The sequence below is a fragment of the Amblyomma americanum genome, chromosome 7 (assembly GCF_052857255.1).
Source record: "Amblyomma americanum isolate KBUSLIRL-KWMA chromosome 7, ASM5285725v1, whole genome shotgun sequence".
NCBI lineage: Eukaryota > Metazoa > Arthropoda > Arachnida > Ixodida > Ixodidae > Amblyomma > Amblyomma americanum.
This window is the reverse complement of record NC_135503.1, coordinates 108,024,458-108,050,001: the sequence shown is the minus strand read 5'-3', so window position 1 is coordinate 108,050,001 and position 25,544 is coordinate 108,024,458. Positions and strand designations below refer to the sequence as shown.

Here is a 25,544-nt window from a genome sequence, read left to right as displayed (position 1 = left end):
GCCATTTATCATAAATGCTAGGCAGCATTCGCGTCGCAGAGCAGTGCTATGAAGTGGCATTGACGGAAGGGATTCTGGACTCATCGACAGTATTTCATAGGACGCGAAATAAAGGAAACATCATCCAGGCATTGAAGGTTTCCATACTAATTGGAAAACTATTCGAAAGGATCTTAGTGTACTTAGAATTTCATCGTACACAATCTCACTTCCCCTTTTCTGGCAAGAAACATATACATCAGGCGACACACGATCCATGTTTTGCAATGAAAACATAACGAAGCTGATTGAAAACGGTCAAATTGCTTTATGCACAGTTTGTACGGTACTCGATGCGGCGAGCGAACTTGCCAACGCGCAATCTCAGTGCACGTTGCCTCGTTTGCTTTCCAAACTACGCTCCCGGGCCGCTTCCTGCCGGATGCGAATAATTTCTGCATTGACTTTTGTCTTTATTTAACGCGCAAGACTCTCTGTGAACTTGCAGATAATTTCGCCGATGACTGCGCACGTTTCTTCGATGGATAGGCTCTCCATCAGGCCAGAATACGTGGCATGCACTGGTTATATGATCGCAATTTGTATTCGTCTTTCGACAACTTTGGACCCTTATGTTGCACCGGACCAGCCCCTCACGGTGCTGATCGGACACTCTCGCAAAGAGAGAAACGCATTGCGATATTACCGTGTTGGGCTCATTGACGGAATAGAGGCGGCGTTCATGATGACGACGGAGCGCACGTAACGGAGCCGAAGCGTGGCGGGAAACCTCAAGTGCAAAATTGGGGCACGTACTTAGTGGCACTATTATTTTTCCGCCGCGTGCTGGTTGCAAAGCAAAAAAAATATGTCCTTTCTTCCAAAATAATAACTAATTTTATTTGGGTACAGAAGGAAAAATGCGCCTGTTTTGCTTTATGCCAGTAAACGGTTGTTTCGCTTTTCTATGTCGGGCTTTTCCGAGAATGGCACTTTCATTTAATTACATCGGGAAAATGCTGTTACAAGAAACAGCAAAAAAATGACGCAATCATCTTCCCTGCATATATGAACAATACAATATAATACAATACAATGTTTATTCAACATCTCAGGCATGCTTGGAGCACGGGCAAAAAGCCAAAATAAGGCTTGACTAAGACCCATACCCCAATACATGGCAAGCAGTGTGCAGCTACATGCTGCAGTGGTTAAAAATAAAGATAAAAAATGGGTACGATAGGAGAATACAAACACAAATCAAACATGAGCATACTTGAAAATTAAGTGCATTGTAATGAAATTATTAGTTCACATGGTGAAGCGCATATGTTTACCCATACATACAACGTGATACAAATACATCAGCAATAAAGAACACAGCAAAAAACGAAAAAGAGGAAAAAAGTAAATGCGCAAACAGTTTCAAAATTTAAGACGTGGTGACATTTCAGTTCTATACATATTTATTCCGCGGGCTCTTCAATGAAATAGAGTCCAAATCTGTATTTATGCCCCTCGCGAGATCATTCAGCGATGTTGGTAGTATAAATTTTAACATTTGCCTTCCATATCCTGTACGGCATTTGCTCAATTTCAATTTATCTGGGTTGCGCATTGGGTATACAGGAGTTTGTTTTTCAAGATTTGCCAGTAACTTCAAGGTGTCATTCCCTTTAGTTCTTTCTAATCTGTATTGCTTAGAAAGTCTGTAGTCATACATAGATTATACGCTGACAATATTTAGCTGCTTGTACATCTCCTGCGTGTGACTTAAATAGGGTGCTTTGCATATTATGCGGATGGCACGTCTTTGTAGCAAATGGAGCTCATGAATATTGTCTTTAGTAGCCGTTCCCCAAACAAGTGCGCCGTAATTGAGAGATGATGAGAATAAGGAGTTGTAAAGCATGATATGAACTGCTCTTGGAAACATGAAACAATGTCGGCGCATGAGACCTATAGTTTTAGAAAGTTTTTTGATGAGGTCATTTATGTGTGCATCCCAGGACAAATTTTCAGAAAAAGTAACACCGAGCGTCTTGAAACACTGAACAACCTGTATCTCTGTGCGGTCAATGACAATTGGTGGTAAGACATAAACTTTCTTTCTTGGATGAAAAATAGCAGCCTTGGTTTTTGCAAAATTTAATTTTAATTCATTTCTTGCTGCCCAGGTACTAACGAGGTTAAGTGTTCGATTAGCATGGTAAGCCAAATCCGGACCAGAACTACCGGGAAAAAATAAGCATGTGTGGTCAGCGTAAATTATGTAATTAGCACTAGGGTAAATGTTAACTATGTCGTTTATATATAAAGTAAATAGAAAAGCACCGAGGATGCTCCCTTGCGGAACACCTAGTTTAACCGGTTTGACGACATAAGAGTGACCATTTTGACAACGCATTGGGATCGGTATTGAAGGTAATACGAAATTAACTTGTGGGCTATACCGCGGGTGCCATAATGCTCCAACTTTTGTAGAATTATACTGTCGTTAATATAATCGAAAGCTTTTGTAAAATCAAGGAAGGTACCAAGGACCATGTTTTTGTTTTCAAAATTTGCAAGGATGAGTTCTTTCTTAGCAAGGAGCGCTTGTTCGGTGGATCGATTTTTTTCTAGAACCATACTGTGCGGGAGCTAAGATGTCGTAGCGATCAGTAAAAGAAGTTAATTGTTTAAGAATGACTTTTTCGAGTCCCTTAGAAAAAACGGGGAGTATTGAAATCGGACGGTAATTATACAGATTGTTCTTGTCGCCTTTTTTATGTAATACCGTTACTTTTGCACATTTCATGCTCCGAGGAAAAACCCCCGGAGAAAGGCAAGTGTTAAATATATGCGCCAAGATATGTGCAATTAGGTCAATAATATATTTTATAGGCTTTACTTGAAGACCCATTATGTCAGTGGACGTGCTGTCTTTCAAACTGGCAAATGTGGTTAATATTTCAGATTCCGAGACTGGCTCAAGAAACGCAGATTGTTGGAAGGAATGTTTCATGAAAGTTAAGTAGTCTCCACTGGACGAACACTGAAGTTAGAGAAAGAAAATGATCACTGAATGTATTAGCTAAGTCCTCCCCTGAAATTTCTACGCCATTATTATTTAATTTTGTAAGCATCTTCAACTTCAATAACTTCAATAATGTCAAGTACTTCAAAAGAACTCGCTGTTAACGTACATTCGCCTCCGTCCTTATATTGTTCTTTATCGGTTGCAAATCTATCACTCACCTCTTATCGATATCTAAGGTCCTCTAAAGGAGCGGTTGGTAAGCAAGTAAAACAACCGAAAAATAAAAATCGTGGTGGCACACATTTGGTTGTCATGATGTTTCAGTTTACATGTGCACGATTTCACGATTTTCACATATCTTATTTTTTGTTCATTTCTTTATTCGAATACCCACAGCACCACAAAAATGGCATTACAGAGGGGGGAGGGGGGGGGAGAATAACACATCATACAAATGAAAACAGGCGACGAAGTGATGTGCAGACAGTACACATCGCGACAAATGATCACAATAGGCCATGAACAAATAATTTACAATGATAATGCGAATGAATCAGTACACTTAATTGACGCTACCTCTTCAGAGAGCCTATATATACCAATCTTTTATAGACCTTGCAAATGAATACTTGTACACGTCACTCCTACATGCAATTTCCTTTAATCTTAATGGATGATCACGCCGTAGCGAAGCATATAGTGTGGTGGATGAATATAAGAGTCACGATTTATGCCAGTGTTACAATGATAAATACTATGAAAAAAATTTAATCTCAAAGAATATCGGCGTCTTTCTAGTGACTGCCATCCAAGAGATTTTTCGCATTAAACGCTAAAATTCCTGCTATAATTATTAAATAAATATAAAACGCTCAAACTTTGTACCCTCCATATCTTATCTATATCTGCTTTATACCAAGGGTACCATACTGAGCAAGCATATTCTAGAACTTAGCGAACTTTATACTTAAAAAGTACCTCTTTTGCTCCTGAACTAAAATGTTTAGTGATGCGATTTAAAAAATCAACAGCACGACACGCCTTTCCAGTTACATAGCCGATATGACGTCGCCAACTTAGGTTATAGGTTATAGATACGCCAAGATACTTGTACTCAGATAGTGAAGATATTTGTGTTTCATTAATTTCATGAACGACTCATATTGTTTTTTTATTATTGTGGCGCGCACGTGTACTGATTTTTTCAAGGTAATACACATCCCCTACTTAATGCACCAATTAGCAATCCTATACAAGTTATCCTGTAATACAAAGCAGTCGTCCGGACAGTCAATGAGACTGTAAAATGCGCAATCATCTGCAAAAATACGAATATTAGAAGCAATACCAGGGGAAATGTCATTCATAAAAAATAAAGAACAACAGCGGTCCGAGGACTGACCACTGAGGTACACAAGAGTACACAATATGGTCTGTTGATAACTTGGAACTGAGTGCTACCCTTTTGTTTCTGAAATTCAAGTATTCCTTTATTCAATAAATAATACTCTTATCAATGTTATACCAAGAAAATTTCTGCAGCTGAAGAGGATGGGGAACAACATAAAATTCCCTCTTCAAATATAAGAAGACGCAATCTATCTAAAGCTCTTCATCAAGTGCATTCGTCACGTCATGAATTAACTCAGTCAACCGTATTAGACAAGAGAAACCTTTACGAAATCATCACATTTACCATTCTTCTTTCAGGAGTTTCCAAGCGCTGTGCTCAGGACAACAACAGGAAATGTTACAGGCCCTCCTCCGCATCCGCCCCCCTTAAAAAATGAGAGCCGATACTTTACCTTAAAATAGCGAAAACAGGTGCGCTTTTGAGTTTACGACGAGCTGAAATTGCGGCTCACCAGCCCAGTGCTTTGAGGCAAGCTAATACTCGATATTTACGCATGCACAACCTTTGTCATATGCATACAGTCCGCAGGGTTTCTTTCGAGGTCATGCTGGGTGGCTCAGTATGCGTCGCAAGCGCTAAATTTATCTTCAACTGGAAAGAAACTCTTGTCCTTCTTTTCTCCAAGGCTAGGTTTTTTTACGAATCTTATAGAACCACCACAACATGGCTTATCAGCAAACCGCTTGGACTCTAAACATTTGATAAAAAACTGCACAGCCGCTGTGAGAAGTTTATGGAACGCAGCAGTAACGAAAAAGTTTAATTCATCATAATTTGACTTCCAACAGATACATGCGGCCTATATATAAGCGTGCGGATTCCGCTGTGCGCCTTGGAACACATAGCAATGCATCCCGAGTGCATTGCTTGAGTGCAGTCCATAAGAAGCTATTGACAACAAATTGCGTAATCTCTAATTGCACTTAATATGCCGACGTACACGACAGATGGCGTAATAGTTACCGTGCACAGTGTCACGGCCATTCAGAAGGGGGAAATGTAGGCCGCAAAAATAGGGAGGAAACCATTTGTCTTCTCTCGCTGTCCAACTCCAAAGACCTACAAAGACCGCGCTATGCGTGCCTCAGAGACGCAACGCTAAATATTTACTAGAATACGCTCCTTTCACTGTTAGGCCCTGGGGCATTTTGCTCCATTAGCCTGTCCATACGCGGAGCGTTCACGCGCTTCACGGCCAGCCATGAAAGCCGCCGAAGCACCGGCAAGGTCATCTCTCACCGACGCAATCTCTAGCGTAGTGCAGCGGACCGTAGTGGGGCGAATTGCGAGTCGCTTGAGGCGTGCGGTACGAGGGTAAGCCGACCGAAATCTTGGAATATGACTGCGCCCATTAGACGCAGAGTAACTCACTAGGGACTGCAATTTAGCTGGCTGGCTTCGAGCGAACACACGCAACGGCTGCTCCTCCAAGGAAGCCTGGTTGCGCGGTGAACGATCGGGAAGCAGCCTTCGATGCGGCTAATATAACTATTATCTTCATATATATTTTTTATTCATTTCGTCCTTAAGCATTAGTTCCGGTGACGTCAGCGCCGGAATCTGCCAGTCGAAATGTCTGACGATAAGTATAAAACCGAATCTAAAGTGGTCCGATGGGATTGTGTTACCGGAAGGAATACAAAACCCCGAGGGACCCTTGACATAGGTCCCTGTGATTGAGAGTGTTGAGAAACGAGGCCCCGCACTCTCCTCACCAACATCGTCATCATCCGCCTGACGATGCCCACTGCAGGAGAAAGGTTTCTCCCACATATCTCCAATTTACTCTCAGCCGTTGTATAAAAATCCCCTGCCTCCACAGTGAGGAAGCAGTCTGAGTTCTCCCGCAGCCGACTGATCGCAGATACCGCATCCGTTTTGTATTCGCAACAAGACGAGCGATGCCATTGAGAAGGAAGCGTCGTCTAAATCTCGCACCTTGCTTAAACCATTCAACGACACGAACTGTTGCGTCACGGCTGTTTGAACGCGATGCGATCTGGCGCGTTGCCCGTACCTCTTTCACCTTGCACCTCTACTACCGCCTTCTCACATGGTGCCTTCGATTCGAGTTCCAAAAGAGGGAACACCCGTCAGACTGCTATAGGCTACTACTACTACTGTTATACTACTACTACTACTACTACTACTAGTAGTAGTAGTAGTAGAAGTAGTAGTGCTGCTGCTGCTAACAATAAAAACGATAACGAGCGTTGTAAACATCACTCGACAAACAAGCACCGTACCCTAAGGTTATTGCTTGCTTTTGAAGGCAAGGAGCAACACCAGGATAATTACCTGGGATGAAGAAAGCGTCAACACAAACAAGGTGGAGGAAAGCAAACGTTCGCTTTAACTCATACGGTTCGTTATGAGGCACGAAAAACAAACAATTGTCGCGCAGCAATCTTTCACGGAAAGCTGTTGTTCGAAAGTCCAATGCCGGTTTGATGAACGCAGTACGAAATTGCCGCTCTGATGCCCGAAACGCTCGAGTGAAATCTTGGAAATAAGCCAAGCACGCAGCGGACAGCGTGCGCTTTTAATGGAGTGAAATTGTCCTGGAGATCAGCGACACATGAACGACTCTGTGTTTTCCGTCTCCAGGCGGATCAAAATTTCACGCAGCCCTTAACGCGCGCCAATGCTCAGATGTGTTAAGAGCTGACTCCAACGTGCCTCAGTATATATGGATCTCACCTCACCCGCTAGCCTGTTCAAGGACAGGCAGAATAAGTACTGCCCGTGACGCAACTGTGGTATGGGATGATCTGAGATGCGCGAGTGGTCTTTGTGCTTAGCAGAGACTTGCTTAAAACTCGAAAATGGTCGTTTCAAATAGGCGGAGAACTGATGCTGTACGGGTCCGCCTTTATTTATGATGTTTACACTATGTCAACAGCAATTTTCTCTTCAAGGGCAAAACCAGGGAACTAAGCACGGCTCTCACCGCAGGTATTTTGGGCTAAATCACGCAAGCTGCAGAACAAAGTATTTTGAGCAAGGTGGGGCATTGATGCATGGAGACTAAAGTCTGTTTTCTTGTGGTCGCTCTATTTGTGTCATCCTGCGTTTATGTCTGCACTCAACATGATACCTGTCCGGTATTTTCGCATGAGCACTGTTTAGTGAATTGCGTCTCTCTGAGCTGTTGGGCTTCTTTTTTTTGCGTGAGCATGCATTCGTATAATCCTCTACTAACACGAACTTTGGTTCGTTTATGGCGCTTAACGACGTCCCAAAGGGACTCGGGCTATGAAGGACGCCATAGTGGAGGGCTCCGGAAATGTCGACCACCTGTGGTTCCTCAACGTGAACTGACATCGCAGAGTACACGGGCCTCTAGAATTTCGCCTCCATTGAAATACGACCGCCGTGGCCGGGATCTAACCCGCGACCTTCGGGTCAGCAGCCGAGCACCATAACCACTGAGGCACCGCTGAGGCTAGCCAATAGCTTTGAACAGGTGTGCAGCAGTGGGTGTGTGTGCACAAGGAGCGCTGCGCAGTAGTGATCCGCCTTTGTCATATCTGCTCATCTAAACAAAAAAACATGGGCATAGTGCGTCAGAAGTTCCTACGAGTGGAACAAAGGGGCAGTACACGTACCTGCGACTCGAACCGACAGACTGTTTCCAAAAGCTTCGTTTCACAAGCGGCGCTTGTTTACACTATGCTCGCTCACAAACAAGTCTCCTCCTCTGCGAGGAAAACTCGTATCCCTTGTTCCTAATCCTGACGCGGCTCGCAGGGCTCGGCTGCTTGGACGGATTGAGCGTCTTGGGGACATGGCAAACATCGTTCCGCTTGTTCACCACAGAGCACAAAAATTGCACTTCACAGTTCTACGTATACTTCGCAACAACCTGTAATGATTCACAACACTATATTGGGCGACCCGTGTTTTCAGCTACCGTTCTCTATGCCCGCTTGCCGACCAGGTTGAAGTGATGCTTCCTCAAAGCCCTTTAACTGACAAAAATTTCTGTTCTTCTAAGGGCAGATGAACAGTCATTCCCAACGCCTGCGGGCATTTTTGTACATCGCATCCGTCGAAATGCGGCCGGGTCTAGTGACGTGGCCTCGCGCTATCTATTTGAACTCAGGGATCGCGTTGACTAATAAGTCATTGCGTTGCGTAACAAAGACAGCTGTCCTCCTCTTTACTTAGAGCTGTGCAGGAAGCTTCGTGGCAGGTAACCAAAATCTTTTTAGCCTTTCTAAACCATACTGGAAAGGTAGGCACACTACTTTGTCGACATGAATGGCTGTGTTTTGCCTATTTTCGCTCTGAAGCCAAAGGTACTGATTAAGAGAACACAATAGCTCTAAGGTCATCTATGGTGCAAAGCAATCTTGTATTCCTGGCAGCTCTTGGAGTACGGCTGCTCAAGACTAACTCCTGGCAGAGCTAAGCTGCCTTTTATGAAGAAGCAAGCTCGGGGTGTAGCGCTGTGGCGCAATAGGTTTTGATTTCAGGGCCTGTATAATGCAATGACTCCTTTTCAATTTCAATTCATTTTTGTTCTTATTTGTTATTTAAGATCAGCTGAAACGGCACTGTACTCCGCTTTCCTCCTTATAAATCGGCTTCGTCAGTGACGAGGTTTTTAAGTCTCTTGACAGAATCACGAAGAGAAAAGAAAATTATAATGCAATAGAATCGACAAATTATTGTATTTACAAGTCAGAGTATGCTGCATACCGATGCAGAATCATTACACTGGACCCTTCGAGGGGCCCTTACCATACAGGCATCAACATGTGCTATATCCCATGTTCCTAAAATAAAATAAGCTAGGACACCAAGGTCCGGTTAAAACCACTTGTGCGTATTAGTTCCTCCGCTTTGATTCCAGCAAGACGGACTTCTGAAAGGTTTTCATAAAGTTATGGTAGACTGGCTAACGTGACAGGCGTGGCAAAACGGGGGAAAAATTTTGGGTTGCTGCCGAATTTTCGCGTTCTTTCATTTTTTCTCTCTGCCGCAGTTCCGCAAGAGAGTGTCTGACGTCAGCAAGCCGGACAACTCGGACCACTACCTTTTGAGGTGGCTACGAGGTGAGCGATCATGAGCGACAGACACTGTGGCCGTGGCGTACGCCTGGGCGTACACGTTCGTGAAATTGAATCGAACATGACACAATGCGCTCTCATAATGTGAGCCCGCTTTGTGCAGTACATTTTCTCGCTCCCTTAAATCCGAGATTATATTGCACCCTCATCCAGTACCACAAAAATACATTTGAACTGTTCAATTTCTTCGCATCTAATTCAGTGTCAAAACCGTATTGTCTGATGAATATATATAGCCTCTGGGTGGTTCTCTCAGAAAGCACTTGCCTTCTAGTGTAAAGGTGTAACGCAGTGAAAGTGAATCGGTGGCTGCGTATTGCAATAATCTTCCTTAGCTTAGCAAATTCCCACCCGCAAACGGAAGCTGTTTCGCACAGACATAGTCAGGAACCAAATGAGAGCACGCGCGCTACTCTGATAGCTTTAGTCCCGTCGAAAACCCTCACTAGCCTCCTTTGGAGTTCTTCGGCTTAGAAATCTGATGCTCATTGTCTGTACAGAACCTCGAGAACCTTGTGTCTCCAGGTTGCACTGTGCCGGAACGGTAAATAGCCTAACGTCACTTGCAAATAACTCCAGCAATGTCCAAAACTTGAACATCGGCTATCAAGGAAGGTCCCCTATATGAGATGGCTGATGCGCAGCCAGAAGTTCATTTTCGCCTGGAGGTAGTGCCATGAGCACGACCAGCGCGCAAGAGGGGAGCTAGCCATGATACAAGCATTAGCGGTGGACACGTTTATAAAGGTTTAGATACTAATAAATAATCTGGAGATATTCATTTCGCTTTTAACTACGACTGCCATAACTACCAGAACAAACCTGCAAAGTCTACACCTCTCATTACACACTCATGCGTCGTGTAGATATTCATCATCATCATGCATCTTCTTCTTCGGAGGTGTGACCACCATACTTGCGAGTGGCAATAAAAGCTCGCTTCGTCCACACTCTCACAATATTAATATCGCCTGCAAAAACCCGCGGTCTTTGCACCGTGGCATGGAAACGATTGTGTCAATGAAATGCGTCAATGCAACGTTGGATGATCGAAAGCCTACCGTACATGACCAGCAATGTGAGGTTCTGCACAGTCGGCTCGACCGTTTAAGCAGCAGTCCCTTTATTTTGGCAAAGATCCTCTAACCCTGTAAGTGGCTTGTATGTCTAGACCTTGCTGCGCACTCGTCTATTAATAACTAATCAGCGGTAGTATCAGCCTAGTTAAGCCTGAAAGAGCACAGGACACCTCGCGACTGTGAGGCGGTGGTGGCGCGAGCTGGGTGCGTTGCGCTATATTTATACTTAAACGAGAGCCAGCGTCACCCGAGTTTGAGGCCTGCTGGGGAAACTGTCTGGAAAGTTTGAAGATAGCGCTCTGCATAAAAACCCGGTGTCTGCCATACGTCTCCTCTATATCAGGGCGGGAACATGTCAGTTACCTTCTGGCGACATTATTTTCAGCACTGATTTCGGAGTGTTTTTATATATTTAATTTTAATTTCGCGCTTTCTTTCGTCTAGCATTCGTCTCTCGAGTACGATCTTACAACGAATGGGGACATAATTTAGTCGTACAGCTTTGCGGTATTACCCTGAACAATACATCAAAAAACAAATTTATATCCTGACAGGCCACTATGTGCTTAGAAAGAAACTCGTTTTACTGCGTCCAACTCATTCAATGAACACTATGCGCTTACAACAAGTAGGGAATACTCCAAGAATAAACGCTCAATCTAATACTTCCTGCGTTGCAGAGTGTGTGTTGCACTTGTTATTCGTCCAGTGGCGGAATCCCAAATGCCACGCCAACATTCCGCTGCCACCAGCGTCATCTAGGAAAGGGTGCCTTCTTGATTAATAATAATAATAATTGGTTTTGGGGGAAAGGAAATGGCGCAGTATCTGTCTCACATATCGGCGGACACCCGAACCGAGCCGTAAGGGAAGGGATAAAGGAGGGAGTGAAAGAAGAAAGGAAGAAAGAGGTGCCGTAGTGGAGGGCTCCGGAATAATTTCGACCACCTGGGGATCTTTAACATGCACTGACATCGCATTGCTGTTTTGTGTCTACCACCCGTACGCTGTACCCACCACGCGCCGTGGCTCAGTGACTGTGGTGTTCGGCTGCGCAGCACGAGTTTACGGGATCGAGTTCCAGCCCCGGTGTCCGCATTCTCAAATGAGGTGAAACACAAAATCGCTTGTGTGCTGTGGGCTATATCAGTGCACATTAAAAATACCCGATCATTACGGAGCCCTCCACTACAAATTTTTTTCTGTCATTTAATCCCCCCATTATTACTTCCCCAAGGCGCGGTTCATGTGTCACCAACAATATGCAGTTACTTTGTCTTTCCTTCGTTCATAACCACCTAATTATGTCCACCTCCGTTGCTTTCCGCGCTGAAAAACTTGAATTTGCGGTGCGAAATACACTCTAAACAGACGGGAGTAAAAAGAGAGTAAGTTGTCCTATAGCACACTCCTTTTTGTGCCGTAGTGGAGGGCTCCGGAACAATTTAGACCACCTGGGGATCTTTAACGTGCACTGACATCGCACAGCACACGAGCGCCTTAGCGTTCTTCCTCCATAAAAACGCAGCCGCCGCGGTCTGCGTTTTTATGGAGGAAGAACGCTAAGGCGCCCGTGTGCTGTGCGATGTCAGTGCACGTTAAAGATCCCCAGGCGGCGGCTGCGTTTTTATGGAGGAAAAACGCTGAGGCGCCCGTGTGCTGTGCGATGTCAGTGCACGTTAAAGATCCCCAGGTGGTTGAAATTATTCCGGAGCCCACCACTACGGCACCTCTTTCTTCGTTTCTTCTTTCATTCCCTCCCTTATCCCTTCCCTTGCGGGGCGGTTCAGGTGTCCAACAATATATGAGACAGATACTGCGCCATTTCCTTTCCCCAAAAACCAATTATTATTATTATTACTCCCATATAGGCGAATTCGTATTTAGGGTCTTCGTCCCCTCCCCCCCCCCCCCCCGGGTCCTTATGAAACGCAGCAGCACAGCTTTTAGCTTTCGGAAACTGTAATTACGCTCTAAAGGAATACTGAGGAAAAATTAAAGTTCCTGTATCGATGGAGTACCGGGTGCCAATCAAAAAGAGGCAGCGCGGTCTTGCCACAAGAAAAACTGGGCCTTTAATGAAATAATAATAATAATAACAATAATAATAATAATTGGTTTTGGGGGAAAGGAAATAGCGCAGTATCTGTCTCGTATATAGTTGGACACCTGAACTGCCCCGTAAGGGAAAGGATAAAGGAGGGAGTGAAAGAAGAAAGAGAGAAGGAGGTGCCGTAGTGGAGGGCTCCGGAATAATTTCGACCACCTGGGTATCTTTAACGTGCACTGACATCGCACAGCACACGGGCGCCTTAGCGTTTTGCCTCCATAAAAACGCAGCCGCCGCGGTCGGTTTCGAACCCGGGCACTCCGGATCAGTAGTCGAGTGCTCTAACCACTGAGCCACCGCGGCCTTTCAGGAAGGCGTTCTGTTTTATTAAATTGTTGAATTATTTCCTCCGACGAATGCTGGGCGCCATTCTAGGCTAATTTGCGCCTTTAAAATTAGAAAGTACTACATAATGAATAATGACCCGATGGTAGTCTTCCTAGTTATGTGCGGTCACTTTACCATTCCAGAATCTCAGAGATTAAAACTGCGCGACGTCGAGAAATTTGACGTGGATGCATGCACACAACGCTAAATATTTTCTTGCTATTTTTTTAGAACAAACTGGCGAATAGCCTCACATTCCCCCTTAAGTGGTGGATGCGCAGACTAGAAATTATTTGCCTAGTAATAATGCTGAGAACACTATTGCTAAGCAATATGTGAGCGCAATGTATACAAATATTCAGCAATAATGTTGACCACTAGTGTTACTGAAGCAAGCAGCAGTGGTACATACGCACCTATTCGTCCATCACTACTGAAAGCATTCGTCTCTAATTCGAGACGTTGTTCTCTTTGCAGCCAGGGAGTTCGATGAAGTCAAGGCAGAGCGCATGCTACGGCAGGTAAGATATCTTCTAGCCATACCTGTCCGACAGTGACACTAAGTATCGCCAGGACTAGCCGTGACAGGAGCGCCACCTCGCTTGTCACTGCAGTTGGGAGGGAAGAAGAGACAACAGTGGGCTAACTATCTATTGTCCACCTCCCCACCTCCCTCTCTATGAGTGGAGAGCGCGTATCTCATAATTCATACTGCGGTCTCGTTTTAGTCGCGACCGCGATTCTTCTGTTACATGGAGGAACAGTCAACGCACTGCATGGGAAACTGAATCTCCTGTCCCCCTCCTTTATCCCTTCCCTTACGGCGCGGTTCAGGTGTCCAATGATTTATGAGCCAGATACTGCGCCATTTCCTTTCCCCCAAAACACTTGTTATTATTATTATTATTATTATTATTATTATTATTATTATTATTATTATTATTATTATTATTATTATTATTATTATTATTATTATCATCATCATCATCTGTCTGCCGGTCAGTCCTGACTACGTCGACCTCGAGTGCACGTAGCGTTTCCCTTCTGGCTTTGTTTGCATACGCGAGCCGGTTGCGCAAACAGCAAAAACCGCGAAGAAAACCGAGAGAGAAAAAGCAAGAGGAAATCTTTCCCGACCGGTGGTAGCGCCATGGTAATAGTGCGCCGTGCTTAGATAAGCGATACGTTTGCGCTTGAGACATTGACGAAGATTTTGAAGATTTGCGCACTGGCGTACGAGCACGTGACAGGCTCCGGAAAGGGTAAAGACGCGTGCCGGATGCCGAAGCGCCAAGATTACGCAAATAGGAGGTGGGGGTATCCGAGATTTACAAAATGGCGCATAAAAACACGGGACAAGAAGGTCTCAGAGAAGAGAGCTGCTGAATTAGAACAGCAGCGAACGAGTTACAGTGGGCAATGTCAACGGAAACGTCGCACGAAGATAAAATAAGATTCAGGAATTAATCGACGCAAGAAGAAAGGGGCGGCTTAGTAGGCGTTGAAAGCCGAATGACATTGAGGCTCAAGGTCACAGCGACTTCCGACAAGGAGAAAACGTGGGATGTGAACAAATATGACATTGTGCATCGCGCTAATTTGCATCGCGCCTGGCGAGGTTGGATTACGGAATGCTATTTCTGCGAAAAGGGGAGCATAGACGGCAGTAATCTATAAATAATGGAGCGCAATGAGAAAGTTTCACGTTCAGACTATGTACAAACGTGATAGTATGATAATTAAATATAATAAAGGATTGAGTTGCAACAGAGACGCAAGCAGGAGGCCGCATGGTGAAAAGCAGTCAATTCCTGGTTGAAAGCCCGCCGCCAATTTCTTCATGAAAAACCACCATTCCAAACTTTCGTTGTAGTGCCGTTTTTGCACAGCTTGACATTTAGTACCGTCGCTTTGATTTAAATTGCTGCAGAGCCTTTGCCGAGGGTGTATTTTTTTTAAGGATACATGCTATGCTGTACCCCGAGGAGATTTGGGAATGTGAAAGAAACAGTCGCAATGTCGAAGCCATTACAGCCTGTTTGTAGTAGAGATGCTAGAAGGCGGCGGACTTTTTACCTTATCTTGAGCTTTACCGTTTCTAAAAGGGTTGCTTTAGCAGCTTAGCTAATGAAGAACGAGCCGTTCGGCGTCGTATAGTAAAAGCAGCTAAAGCGTATAGATTGAATCTCAGATTCCAAGACAGTGCTTTTGTACTCAATGTACCGTTGCGAAGGCCGCTGTCAGATGCTCAACATGAGAAGAGTGACTGAGCTCGGGTTTTTACTATGTTAAAACTTCTCACCACAAAACGCATAAAAACCCATTTGCGATCAGCGCGTTTATTTATGTATACAATTATTTGGTCATTCCGTCATTCATTCAATGAATCAATCAATCAATCAATCACAGTACCGCCAAAGACCCTCAGCGGGACAGCACGACGCTCTTGTGGGGAGCACAAGCACAAAAGCACCTTCTTTAAAGTTTTCTTTAAATGACTGCAAGCTTCAGGAGATACGAATTACGCAGCGGAAACAATAAACAAAAGAAAACAGATTTACTAAGATCATCATCATCAGCCTTACTACACCCACTGCGGAGCAAAGGCCTCTCCCATGTCTCTCCAATTAACCCTGTCCTTTGCCAGCTGCGCACACCATATGCCTGGAAACTTCTTAATCTCATCCGCCCACCTAACCTTCTGCCGCCCCCTGCTACGCTTGCCTTCTCTTGGAATCCACTCCGTTACCCTTAAGGACCAGCGGTTATCTTGCCTTCGCATTACATGCCCTGCCCAAGCCCATTTCTTCCTTTTAATTCCGACTAGGATGTCATTAACACGTGTTTGTTCCCTCACCCACTCTGTCCACTTGCGGTCTCTTAACGTTACACCTATCATTTTTCATTCCATGGTTCGCTGCGTTGTCCTTAACTTAAGCTCAACCCTTTTCGTTAGCCTCCACGTTTCTGCCCAACAGGTGAGTACCGGTAAGACACAGCTGTTGCACACTATTCTCATGAGGGATATTGGTAACCTGCTATATCCGTCAAGAGAAAAGTGTACAACAGCTGTACATTAAGATACAAAGTAACAATCTAGCGATCTAGTTCGGTTAGAAAAAAACAGCTAAATAAAGCGATACGGTCAAGCCGAAACAAAATACCCAATACAAGACAAGACAGGGCACAAAAGGAAGGGAATCTGTAAACATATGGTCATATGGTACGGGGAAAAGAGAAGAGTCAGCCAGAATCAAGATAGCGCGAGGTAAAGGAAAGAGCGCACTGCAAGACAAAGCATAACCTATAATTGCTACTGTCATTTCACTATTCCCGAAGTTATTGCAGCGCGATATGGCTGCAATACGTATCATGAAGCGATATTATTAAGTTAATTTAATCTTTTCCTTCGCAGAGCCTCACATGGAGGAAAAAGATTGGAGCCGACACCATCCTCACAGACTACCAGCCTTCCGAGGTGAGCTCGGTTTTACGGGCGAATGTCTTCTTGCCACCAGAAACACAGCTAGCATTTCTTACGGCCATGTAACAGAGTAGAAACCGCACACATGAAAGACCAAAAGTGAACTTAAATTTGCAAGCCTTAGCGCGAAACAACGAGGTGCGTTTGAGGAAAAACATTGTTCCGACCATGGAGGCCTGTGCGTGCCCCCCTACCTTCCACACCCTACGGCCGCCGCTGGCTCGCCAAGGCCCGGACACACACGCCACGATCTCACCTGCGTCATGTCATCGCCCAGGTATTAAAGTGACATTGAGGATAACCCAGCCAAATTGTTTTACAGCTCAACTCTTAGGTGCCCGATCCTGGGCTGAACGGAGCATTCGACGTAGTTGTAACCGACACTGCGAGCAGGACAGTGGAGGATGAAAATATATGCGATAGCGAAGAGGGCGCGATGTTCAAAGCGGAGGAAGAGGGTATTAACCGCACATTCCGGGAATCCAATCCAATCCACGGAGCTGTGCTGACGTGTCTCGCATGGGCTCCCGCCTCGAAGCCACTTTTCGGCAGAAAGAGTCAGCCTTCGGGCTCGAATATTTTGGACGACATCCGGGCCATTGTCCAGTGCCTGCTGCAGCCGGACTTTGCCAATCTACGGACACCTAGGCATATTGCCGGCTGACTGCCGGCCTAGCCATCGAGCTCGACCTAGCTCGTCACCTCTCCGCCGGGAACTGAGCGCCCAGGGACCCGCACAGATGGAGTACGCCGTGGAAGGCGAGAAAATATCACCGTCGGAGCTCGAGGCCGGAAAATGGGAAACCATTCTTCGTTACCGCGACCGACAACGAGGCCTGAAGAATAAAGGGCCCGCATCAACCGACGACGAGCCTGCGCAGGGGCACGGCCAAGCAAGTCTAATTCCAATTTCCCATCGCGAAAGAACGGGAAGAAGCTACTTGCACTCAGCAAGAAAGCCCTTCTCCCGCGCTTACCGACCGACGACTACAAAATCGTCTGCCGACCACAAGGTTGGAATCTGAGGGACTTTGCGCCCGGACTACTACTCTTCTGCGCCTGCGAGGTGGCCAGGCTGCCGTATGATACGGTGAAGAATGAAGACATTATCAGAGTCAATACGGCCAACAACACCTTTACGCTATGCACGCCCGATCGTCAACGGGCGACTGCATAAGCCAATATTGAAAAACTGAACCTCCAAGATCAAACCTACAACGTAACGTCGTACGTGGCGGCGCCCGAAGACTCGGTAAAAGGGGTCATTTACAACGCCTACGCGGGAGACTCGCCCGAAGCGGTTCGCCAAGGCTTCGGAAACCGAAACGAAGAAATAGAAGTTGTGGATGCCCGAAGGATCGGGAAATCCAGAACAATACAAATCACCTTTTTTGGAAAGAAGCTACCCAGCCAAGTAATCTATCAGTGCGGCGTCTTTCGGGTCCACCCCTTCAGGGAGCAACATGAGGTATGCTACAACTGCAGGAGAGTAGGACACCGGGCCGATGTCTGCTACAAACCTACAACGAACCTTTGCCGCCGCTGCGGAGAAAATCACTCGCCTCCACCTGAGGGAGAACAGCCAACCTGCCAACCCGTATGCATCGTCTGCAACGGGGGCCACAACACAGGCAGCCGGAACTGCAAATTCCGGCTGATCAACAAGAACAAACAAGGAACGCCCCATGGCAACCAGACACCCAAGCAAGGGGACAACGACTCATCACTACACGGACACCAGTCTAGGCCCAGGAAGAAGGAACACGGTGCTACCGGAAAAGGAGGAAGCCACAGCCGGAACAACTCCAGCTCCTTCCCGCCCCTGGGGAACCCTGCAGGGAAAGACAAGAGAAGCTCAAGCCGCGGACGCAGCGATAGCCGCTCCAATAAAAAGGTGAGCTGGCCAGCAGAGGCCTCCCAATCTATTGACGCTCGAGAGAAGGAGTTTCAGATCCAACTACAATCCCGAGACAGAGAAATTGCCAGCCTTAAAAAAGAGTTGGCTGACATTAAACGCCTGTTACAAGCGCATCAGGTACAGAATGCCACTGCGGCTAGAATGCCACCCACCGCGTCCCAGGATTCGACCAATAATGCGATGGAAACAGACGCTATTTGCCACACTCCCTCCAACGCGTCCCAGTCTTCAGCCCATAACGCGACGGACACAGACGCCAGACTAGCAACTAAAAGACCGCATCCTACAAAAGAAGGCGAGGAATCCAAAAGAAAGGCCGAGGCTTCGGAAGCCGACACCCCGCAGCCGTCGAAAGCGCCTACCAAACTCAGGGCAGACATCAATACTCTGTCAGAGAGAACTAGCGCTATATCAACAGAACAAGCTACCTTCCAAGGCCTCGTTACTACCAAATTTGCAGAGATAGATATTCGCTTTGCAACACTAGAGGGACAGGTATCCCAAATAGCCACCTGCATGCAGCAAATAATGGATAGGCTTACAACTATCGAGGCCCGCCTACCCCCCACCGTGGATCTGTCCACGACGCCACAACCATCTATAACCCAACATGGCACCACGCCAAAAATTTGAAATTTGGCAATGGAACTGCAGAGGCTTCCGCCGCAAGCGGGCCCACTTGCAGCTCCACATCCAACAAGCACCGTCTGTTCCAACCCCAGACGTGATTGCATTGCAAGAAGCTAGCGGCAGGGCTACACTGCCAGGCTATAAAGCATATCTGCCACCTCATTATGATACTAGTAACGCAGCCGGCTCCTTCACAGCCACTCTGGTGCATAGAAATATCACCGCAATTCAACATTTTATAAATGATTCGGAAGAAGATTACACCCTACTTGAAATAGTACCAAGGCAAAAAGGAGGCTCAAATCTCTTCATCCTTAATGTATACAACCCTCCCAGAAACAAAGGCAATGGACTCCCACACTTGTTGATAAACACAGTAAAGCTGGCTGCTAGGGCTCAACTATTAATTGTGGGAGACTTCAACGCTCAACACCCAGCATGGGGATATACCAAAGCAACTCCGAAAGGGAACCTGCTCTGGCAAATCATACAGTCACTAGGGCTCACAACGCTAAACAACCCGAGCGACCACACACGCATGGGTAACAGTGTATGTGTAGACACATCTCCAGACTTATCCCTCTCTAAAAACGTCAAGGACGCAAAGTGGGTCAACACCGGGCAAAACCTTGGCAGTGATCACTTCATCCTTAGCATCACGTTCCCCATGACAAAACTTAAAAACAAAGCAAAAGAAATACGAACCACGGATTGGGACAAGTTCAGGCAACTTCGCGACAAAACAGCTCCAAAGGAGATCTCTAACCTTAGCGACTGGGTTATCTCCCTGAATGAGGATGTCAGCTCCACTAGCGTTGTGGTGCCAGTTGAGAAGGAGGAGCAGATTGCAGACTCAAAACTGTTACACCTGTGGCAGGCACAAAAAGGCCTCCAAAAACGCTGGAAGCAGCAAAAACACAACAAGCGACTACGCAAAAAGATCGCTGAAATCGAGAGGCGAATCGAGGAACATACACTTACTCTCCAAACACAACAATGGAACCAAATATGTGAAAGCGTCAATGGACAGCTCGGAAATAAGAAGACATGGCATCTTCTAAGACACCTGCTCGATCCAGAACAAACACGTCCCGTGCAACAAAGTCAACTGTACAGACTCATACATAAATATGAGGGTACAACTGAAGACCTAATCAAAGAGCTAGCAGAACGTTATCTAAACACGGATGATAGTACCACACAACCAGACTACCGGGGGACTCCTAATCCAAATTTAGACGCAGACATCACAGACGCAGAGGTCTGGTACGCAATTGGAAAACTGCGGACAACATCTGCGGCAGGACCAGACAAAGTTACAAATAAGACTCTCAGGAACTTAGACGCAACGTCGATCGCGGCGGTTACAGACCTTATGAACAAATACTGGCATGCAGGCAACATACCACCAGAGTGGAAACACGCGAAAATCACTTTTATTCCTAAAGCGGGTAAGAAACTCAGCACTGAGAATCTACGGCCAATTTCATTAACATCATGCCTAGGCAAACTCATGGAGCATGTCATCCTCAATAGGCTCCAAAACTATGCGGAGGACATGAACCTCCTACCTGAAACAATGTTAGGATTCAGGGCCCAACTATCTACCCAGGACATTCTCTTGCAGCTTAACAAGGACATAATTGAAGCTGACGAGGGAACAGGAACGAAAGCAATATTGGGTTTAGACCTTGTTAAAGCTTTCGACAACGTCACCCACAAAGCCATCTTGACAAACTTGTCAGAAATCAACCCCGGAGAAAGGACGTACAACTACATCCGATCCTTCCTCACTAACAGAACAGCAGTGATAACGGTCGGAACAATAGAGTCTGCCCCAATCAAACTAGGAAGTAAAGGAACGCCACAGGGCTCCGTCCTGTCCCCTTTCCTTTTTAACCTCTCCCTCATCAAAATTCCCCCCAAACTGGCACAAATACCAGACCTACATCACACGTTCTATGCAGATGACATCACACTTTGGGTAACCAAAGGATGCGAAGGCTACATAGAAGACACACTCCAAGCAGCAGTGGACATCATCGAGGCATGCGCATGGGATTCCGGCCTCACTTGTTCTGAGCAAAAATCTGAACTCTTCGTGATCCGTCGTAAATAAAGAGGTAGGCGTACCACGACATCCCCCCCGCAAATAAACGTCTATGTTAATGGACGATCTGTCAAAGAGGTACAGACCATGAGAATACTGGGGTTGTATTTACAAACAAATGGAAAAAATACTGACACACTCACTAAGCTAAAACGCACGGTAGAAGCGACGGCGCGATTACTCCGCCGCATAGCTAACCGCAGACAAGGTGTGAGGGAAAGAGATTTATGCCGCCTAGTGCAGGCCTTTGCGCTGAGCAGGATACTCTATGCCACCCCTTATCTGAAATTTTCGAAAGCAGAAAAGGACAAATTAGATAGCATGATACGGCAGGCCTATAAGGCTGCGTTAGGACTCCCACTAAATGCCTCAACCGAAAGGCTTATGAGGTTAGGAATACATAACACCTACAATGAACTGAAAGAAGCCCATTTAATGGCTCAAACAGCGCGATTAGCCAATTCCAGAACTGGCAGGAGTATTCTTACCAGGCTCGGAATTAACTTTCAACCTACGAATAACGATGCTAAAGTAGACTTACCCCGCGCCTATAGGACGGCCCTACTAATCAAACCACTCCCCAAAAACATGCACCCCTTACACCATGAGGGTAGAAGACAAGCACGAGCCAAAGCCTTATATAAGAAATACAGACAGTGTCCTGCAACACTTTATGTAGATGCGGCAGAATACAAAAATACCAATGCCTTTGCAGTTGTGGTTGTGAACGAGAATGGTGACCACATCGTCTCGGCGACAATCAAAACGAAATCCTCTGAAACGGCAGAAGAGGCGGCTATAGCCCTCGCCCTAGCACATACCCAAGGGAGCATCATCCTCAGCGATTCCAAAATGGGTATCAATAATTTCGCTAAAGGGCGAATTACAAACACCTCCCTTAGAATCCTTAACGCAACCAAATTCTCACCAAATTATTCCGAATTGATATGGGTCCCAGCCCATTCGGGGAATCCGGGGAACGAGGCAGCCCACAATAAAGCCCGAGGTTTCGTCGACCGGGCAGTGGATGAGTCTGGCTCCCTGAATTTCACGAAGGACTCAATGATCACATATCATGATCTCACCAATCATTTTAAACTAGAGAGGAGAATTTTCCCCCCTCCAGACAAAAGACTTACTAAAGAACAAGAGGTTACGTGGCGTCGTCTACAGACGAGATCGATACGCACCCCATCACTCCTCGCGCACATTTATCCAGATCTTTACAACCCAAATTGCAAACACTGTGGCCAACGTGCTACCTACGATCACATCCTGTGGGACTGCAAAATAGAGCCACCTCCGGGTGATCTAGTTACAGCTCCTTCTCTCGAGCGGTGGGAGACCGTGCTGGCTAGCTCTGACCCCAGAACGCAAGTTTTGGCGGTGGAGTGGGCTGACAAAGTCGTCGAGGGCTATGTACTCTCGACCACTTAACGCGACTTCTTGCCAAGCTCTTCCCGGCGAATAAAATGTTTTACAATCAAAACCGCACATTCCGTTCATTTGCAGGCCAAGCCTGCGGGCGCACACTGGCGAGTTGGTGCCTAACGTGTGGTGGCAAACGAGCGTAACGAAAGCGCAGCGACAAGCACTCGCATATGCGAGAGGCCCTGGGAATGCTGACGCGAACTTCTGAAAGCAAACGCCAAAGTCTATTGGCTCTGGATGAAGACGCAAGCTGCACGAGACAGCAAGAGATAGAACAAAAGGCTGTAACTCATTCCCAAACTCCCTTCCCAGCAGACTCTCGGCGCGCACAGCCTTTGTAGCTTAGGCCTGCCTCCGCCTTCCTAAATAACCAGCAAGTTAATGATGTATTTATAGGTGGCAGCATATGAAGCCAACAGTGGCGCTGTTTCTCGATATCGCTGTAGAAGATTCGCTGTGCAAGAGCCTCTCAAACGAGGCGGCTTAACCCTAGCTTGTGTCCAGTGGTCTATTTGAACCTGTGTTTTCCCGTGTTTGAGGTTTGTAGGATTGAAGAAGTAAAAGCTACAAGTGTTTTCGCTCAGCTTGGAGGAAAAGGAACGCCGGATAGAGATTCTATACACGAGTACCACACCTTAGTCTCGCTCAGGCTCACCTTGATCAAATAACATCTTTGAGTATGTGAGATGCCGACCCGTTTAGTGGGCGCGTAGCTTCGGGACGATAAATTCCACACATCATTCCATATGTCGCTCTTGGCGGCAGCTTCAAGAAATACAGAACAATCGGAAGCAGCGAGCATCCTTCAGGCCATACACACCATGAATTCTTTCCTTCCTTTTGCGCAAATATTCTTCAAGCACGTTCTCCACTGGTGAAACGCAAGGACAGAAAAAAAATTAAAACTCATAAGACGGTTACGAGTGTGTAATGCGCATGTTTTAACATTAGCTGTAGCACGGCCGGACTCGAACGACGGCGGGGCGCGCTTGCCCTGCCTCTTCAGTCCGGCCGTGGCTGTGGTTTTCTGAGAACAATGAACTTGTAAGGAGCATGCCGTGCTGCTACTGACCCCGCAGCGCTCAGGTATGGTGCCAAGTTCGCCGGGCGAGCCGTCGCAGCCAGCACTCTCGCCAAGACGTAACGTCGCATAGGGGTTCCGATCTTGTAAGGCGAAAGATGCAGTTTTGGCTGCCTTGTGATCGCGAATAAACGGAGACCTATTATTGTTGATACATAAGAGTGGATACCCTCTCAGCTTGGCCAGATTAGCCTAGTGGCTATAGCATCCAGATTGTATTCGCTATGTAGGTGCGGGAGGGGCTGCGCTCGTATGTCGTGGGAGCGTTTACAGTCGTGCCCCGCTAATACGATCCCCGTTAATATGGACGACTCGAATTATGGACAATTTTTCTGGGGACCAAACTTTTTTTATGTATTTACGCCTCGTTAATATGAAAACTCGCTGTCTGGACAATAGACAGCGTGAAAATGCACGAAGCCCATTGGAGCCCACGTGTTCGTATTCTGTTAATATGGACAGCGATGTGAAAAAAATCCCGAAGGTCTCTGCCAGTTGTTCCGCCCCTTGCATTTTTCAAGAAGTGCAGAACACCAGCGAAAGTCAGCGCGAAACGGCAAATGCTGTAGTAATGGCCTTTTTGTATGTGTGTATGATCTCATGCTTTATTATGATAATGTATGGACAACGCGCCTCAGCATTTCTTTCATTGCGTAAATGGCTGCGAAAACAATTATCTCTTTCCTCTGGGTTGAAAGCCACATTCAGCAGCTGTCTGCCGAGTGAGTACAGAGTTCTTGAGATAGGAACAGTCGTAGGAGGAGATGGTTCATCACACCAAAAGGCGCCACCGCGCGTCTCATGAACGACTAGGAGGTTCAAATGTGTTTCAACTTGCACAGCGCGATTTTAATGATAATGGCTATCACAGTAATACACCTCAACCTTCCAAAACTGCCCGATTTTCACTTCACTGCCCGTCACTATGCGCACAGAAGCCGTCCGTACTCATAAAGCGTTTCTTTTTTTTTTCAGAATATTCCTGTTTGTTTTTCATCACGATTCATTATTATGAACGACTCGCTTTATGGACACTTTTGCACGGGAGCCAAAGTGTCCATATTAATGAGGCACGACTATATACCGGTGGATCTTCGAAGGCGTATGCAGTTATAGCCGTGGACGCCCGGCGATGGGCTTGTAGATGCCTACACCAACGACGCAAAACTAAGGAAGTAGCTAAAAACAAGTATCTAAGTAGCCACTAAGCCACGGCAATGGAAGCCGGGGGTTAGCACAACTAGATCATATTCAGGCGCTTATGGGCGGTGCGGGAGTTGCTGGACTCGTTGAAGGTAGATCCATTTTTACCGGTGGGGGCCCGGAGGAGGAGCCTTCTGGGAACGGACGGTGCCCAGAGGACTGTGCGGACGGGGCCGACGACAATGGCGCAGAATTGAGGAAAGAGCAAATGACAGCTGATACTAATAAATTAGTAAGCCAGAATCAGTCATGAACAGTCGTTCGCCTGTGGACAGACTGAGCCATGGTCATCGGTATGCGCAGGTGCTGCAGAATCATTTCCCTGGCGGCCTCCTGGACTGCTCGCCAGAAGGGCATTGTTGTTACCTGCTGCCCATCGGAAGCATCGATATCAAGGGTGACGTCGGGCCACCACTTTGTCGTGCCGCATGATCTGCGTGTTCCCCGCGTTGTCACGCCCTACAGCTGCTCAGCATGACGTTGCGGGGCCGAATGCGTGCTGCGGAGGCTGTATTTTGACGTCGACAAACTGAAAGCACCCGTGTGTTGTGCGATACCAGGGCACGTTAAAGTTCCCTACGTGGTCAAAATTATTGTGCAGCCCTTCACTGCGGCACCTCTTTCCTTTTCCTTTCTTTTTCCTTCTTTCTTTCCATCTTTCTTATTTCCTTTCTTTCTTTC

General features: G+C 46.4%; 1 protein-coding gene across 2 annotated transcripts in view; it reads left to right on the top strand.

Annotated features, from left to right (window-relative positions):
* LOC144099468 (SEC14-like protein 2) overlaps positions 1–25,544 on the top strand; it is a 56,274-nt gene that overhangs the window by 18,046 nt on the left and 12,684 nt on the right. For both annotated transcript variants that reach the window (XM_077632798.1, XM_077632797.1), the window contains exons 2-5: positions 9,406–9,475; positions 13,484–13,527; positions 16,422–16,484; positions 25,167–25,260. In XM_077632798.1, coding sequence (XP_077488924.1) covers positions 9,406–9,475; positions 13,484–13,527; positions 16,422–16,484; positions 25,167–25,260 — 271 coding nt within the window. The remainder of the gene's footprint in view (positions 1–9,405; positions 9,476–13,483; positions 13,528–16,421; positions 16,485–25,166; positions 25,261–25,544) is intronic.